Raw genomic sequence first — 4,155 nt, 5'->3', positions numbered from 1 at the left:
ACAATAGCCTACTGAATAAATAAATAATTTCTATTTTCAATCCAGTTTAGATTTTGATTGATCATTTCTACTATTGTGCAGAATATCTCATACTCGTTGTTATGTTGTCATAAGAACATTTAATATAACACATTCATGATCAATGCGTATACATTGCATGTGTTGTGCATAATCTTAACTCCAATTAAGTGCATTTCCTTGTGTAGCCTGCGTGTCACAAGCAGTATACGTTTTCTCACCGCAGCGGTGTGTGTACAGTACAGCATTTCATCATCGCGGTGGTTTACAGCAGTGAGCACAGCGCAGCAAAGGTCCGTCCCACTTCCTGTGGTGGACTGTGGTGTATAAAAGCCCTGCAGGTCGCAACAGGCAGACAGAACAAACACTGACTACACAAGCTTACAAAGCTCCAAACAAAGCAATACAACTACTTCTCTACTTGACTTCAACAGGTAAATTGACTTTTCTTATCTTGAGTTGTTTTTTTGAAGGTTTTTTTTCTCAGTGTGGAGCAGATTAGAAAACAGGCTCTTTATTTAACCTGGGATGGGATACATCCATTGTCACTGGAGATTGAATATAGCACAGTTTCTTCAACATGCAGCTCCAGTTTTGTTTGTGACAACATTCATACTATTAATGCCAGATGGAAATTTTCAAAGTCTATGTGACATGTACAGTTTTCAATCAAATTTTTATTCAGCATTTCTTCATATGTGAATTGCAGTCACATGTTAATGCAACAACAGGTCAATAATTAATAATGGGTAATTAATAAGCTCCTATAAAGGTTGAAATAGATGTATTTCATTGCATGTTTTAGGATTAGGAGGTTACAGTGGATATTAACCATTTGTTTCTTCAATTCAGAATAAGATGGCATCCGACATGAAATGCAACGTGAGCGAGATGTGGAGCCCCAAGTTGCCCAAGGGACTGGATTTGGAGATCTCCCATCATCCAATGACAATGAAGCGCGTGGCCAACCTGATCATCGCCGTGGAGAGGCTGAAGGCCGACACATCAGAGATTCTGCTGAGCCCCGAGCGCAGAGATGAGAACCTGCTCAGCATCATGATGGAGAGCATGGTGGAAAGTATGTAGACTGATTAGAGCTGATTGGTCGCTCTGTTAGCGAAGCAAAATTTGAGTTTTAAGCTGTAAACTGCAGATAACAACCACAACAGTTCAACTAATCAAGCGTTCCTGTCCTTCCTTCAGAGCGTGTTGTGTTCGAGTGCCACGCAGCTCCATCAGGTCAGTTCACAAGGACCTGCCAGCACCAGTGCAGTGTGACCGATGCCCAGAAGAGACACTTGGTCAAGGACCCAAACAGCATGGAGCTGAACGCAGTGACGCTGCAGGCCGGAAGTGAAAACCTCAAAGGTAATTCACACATTACACATTAGAAAGAAGAAGATAATTGAATTCAGAGAATTATTGAAGGCCGATGTTTTAGTCCAAAATCGCTTTTGTTAAAATGAACCTCTGTTCTCCCCTCAGTGCAACTGAAGATGTCGACCTACCTGCCTCCCTTACCGAGCTCGAGCGCGGTGGCCTCGGCCAGACCTGTGGCTCTGTGCATTACACAAAACACAGAGTCAGAGAAAGATATCTACCTGTGCTGTAAAATGGAAGGCGCCGAGCCAACTCTGCATCTGGAGGTAAGCTCTCACATTACCGGGTAAACTCAACTTAAAGCTGCGGGACACTGACTGAAATCTGACTAGATTTTTGACAGACATTTATATATCAGAGCTGGTAATACTGTCCACCGTTGATGGTTCAAACCTCCTGACATGTTTTTTTTCACCCCTTTAGCCAGTGGAGGACGTAAACGATCTGAAGCGCATCAGCTCAGACAGCGACATGGTGAAATTCCTGTTCTACACCGAGCTCAGCGGCGTGAACATCACCACTTTCAGGTCGGCCCGTTTCCCTGACTGGTACATCAGCACAGCAGAGGAGGAAAACCAGCCGGTTGACATGTGCACGGTGGACGCCACTCGCCACAGGACCTTCCAAATCAAGTCAAAGACCCCGCTGAACCAGTGTAAACCGTTCGCCCGGGCTCGCATGCAACGCTCTTAAAAAAACACAACAACTGGGTGGTGAACTGAAACTATTGTGTGCATTTGAAAATTCAAATAATCAGCAACAAAGATGTAATGATTTCCTCCCACTGTCTGCCAGAAAGACTTCTGCAAGTTTTTTTGAGTGTTTATTTACTGTATGTACCAAGTACAGAGTGAAATACTTTTGTGTATTGACATATTCACATTTCACCACAAGGGGGCGTTGTTGTGCCGACCGGTGAACACACGTTAATGCTTATAGCTATTTATTTGTTCATTATTTATCTATTTATGCATTGTTTTAAAGATATTTATTTATTTGGAAATCAGCTTTCTAACAATTATTTAAATGATATGCACTGAATAATAAAACCTCGTACCTAATTTGGATTTGTTTGTTTGTTGTCTATTCTCATTATGTAAACACAGAAGCCAACCACTTCTCCGAACATTTGAACAATCCTAACTAGCCTCAGGGTTTCCATGCTTCAGTGACACATGGTTATTTGATAAGATACAGCACTATTTTCGAATGTGCAATATAAAGATGGATGACAAATCATGGAGAAACGATGAAACTTAACGAATGCAGATGCGCCTACACAGGTGTACTGAAGTAAACGAGCCGTTGACATCCAATCATGTGATGTGTAAAGAAATGCAGAGCAAACACTAAACCAATGTTTCAATCGCAGCAGAAATTGCAATGACATTTCCATTTAGATCTATGGAAAAGGCGTCATTCTTTAAGACCCTAACCCTAACCTCAATTTGAAATTCAACACCTGACCCTAACTATGATCTACAGCGGACTTTGACCACCCAGCCTCTACTTATTTCATGGACCATGATTTAAACTTACTTAATATTAAATATATTAAATATTGTATTTTTGGAAAGCTACTTACATTTTATACTTTCACTCTCTCTTCGGTCTTCATTTACACTTACTTTTACTTTCATCCTTGAAGGCCCAAACTGCAAGTTGGTAAAACACCTGGGAGCACTCTTTTACTGCAGCCAGAGAAAGCCTGAAAGTGGTCCCCTCTTCTCTTCCTCCTGAAAAAATATGATCACAGCTCATTTTTTGTTCAATTAACAATCTTGTTATGTTTTTTTGTTGTTTTTTTGTTTTAAAAAAAAATCAGTTTGGCATTTTTAGTTAAACATATGTTTAAAAAAACACAAAAACAAATTATAGCTGCTGCACAGCGATGGGTCGGGTCCGGGCTATTTTTTTTTGGCAAATTTAGGCAAATTCTGAACAACAAACAGGAGAACAGGAAGACAGGACACTTGACCTTGTCATGTTCACTTCACACCAGTTGACGATTGAACCCACAATCCCTGCAACCAAAGACCATTGTCTATCGCACTGAGCTAATTGGCAAGGGGCAGTTTAACAGTCGCTGCACAAATTGAGTAAGCCATTCACTGTCGTGCAGGCAGATTTGAAACTGCTATAAAAAGAGGTGAAATTCTGATATGTATTTGTTAAACATCTACTGTGACTCTAAGATTTTGTACATTTGTTTCACAAAGACAAACTGGTATCTTAGTCAAATCACTTGCTGGGTCTTGAACCCACATCCTCCAACACCAAGAACCAGCTCCTAACTCACTGAGCTAATTGTCTGGAAGTGAGACATGCTGTGTGACTCAAATAGACTCAGGGGGCAGCAGGTGTAAAGGCAGTTTTAAAAAATGGTCAAAATGTCACAAATTATAATATCTGAACAAAAATCTGATAATACATAAATTGCATCTAGACAGCATGGGAATGTTGGTGATTTGATTTTAGCGATAAGTGTTTTGCTTCTCAAGAGAAAATGTGATGTTTAAAAATGTCACTCTTACATTGACTCCAGTTGTTCCCGTGAGAGCAGAATTCAATAAGATAAAATTCTGATATTTGCCAAACTTCATCAACCAGGACTCCAAAATATTCTCAATTTTTTTCAGGAAGACTGAAAATGTATTTATCAAGAATTGGATGATATATGTTTACAGTAGTGTTTACACTCATACATTTTCATGCACTCTAGGCTCAATTTTTGCTTAATCAAAAATCCGAGAAACA

The 4,155-nt window shown here is 40.0% G+C and overlaps 1 protein-coding gene across 1 annotated transcript; it reads left to right on the top strand.

Annotated features, from left to right (window-relative positions):
* The first annotated feature begins 374 nt into the window (after nucleotides 1-374).
* Nucleotides 375-2,465, top strand: LOC146981004 (interleukin-1 beta-like). The gene is made up of 5 exons (XM_085788102.1): nucleotides 375-452; nucleotides 871-1,096; nucleotides 1,222-1,386; nucleotides 1,504-1,664; nucleotides 1,822-2,465. The coding sequence occupies exons 2-5, from the start codon at nucleotides 877-879 to the stop codon at nucleotides 2,089-2,091; spliced, it is 816 nt and encodes a 271-aa protein (XP_085644228.1). The 5' UTR covers nucleotides 375-452; nucleotides 871-876; the 3' UTR covers nucleotides 2,092-2,465.
* Nucleotides 2,466-4,155: the final 1,690 nt, after the last annotated feature.

This window comes from Trachurus japonicus, chromosome 9 (assembly GCF_045865225.1).
Source record: "Trachurus japonicus isolate A0001 chromosome 9, Traja_1.0".
Classification (NCBI taxonomy): domain Eukaryota; kingdom Metazoa; phylum Chordata; class Actinopteri; order Carangiformes; family Carangidae; genus Trachurus; species Trachurus japonicus.
The sequence above is the reverse complement of the archived record's forward strand: the minus strand, read 5'-3'. Positions and strand labels throughout refer to the sequence as shown.

Excerpts from the sequence above, each read along its gene's own strand:
- LOC146981004 (XM_085788102.1), top strand. The coding sequence starts at position 877 with ATGGCATCCGACATGAAATGCAACGTGAGCGAGATGTGGAGCCCCAAG. Across the intron at positions 1,387-1,503 it reads CGGAAGTGAAAACCTCAAAG|TGCAACTGAAGATGTCGACC; the intron begins GTAATTCACACA and ends TTCTCCCCTCAG. Across the intron at positions 1,665-1,821 it reads AGCCAACTCTGCATCTGGAG|CCAGTGGAGGACGTAAACGA; the intron begins GTAAGCTCTCAC and ends TCACCCCTTTAG.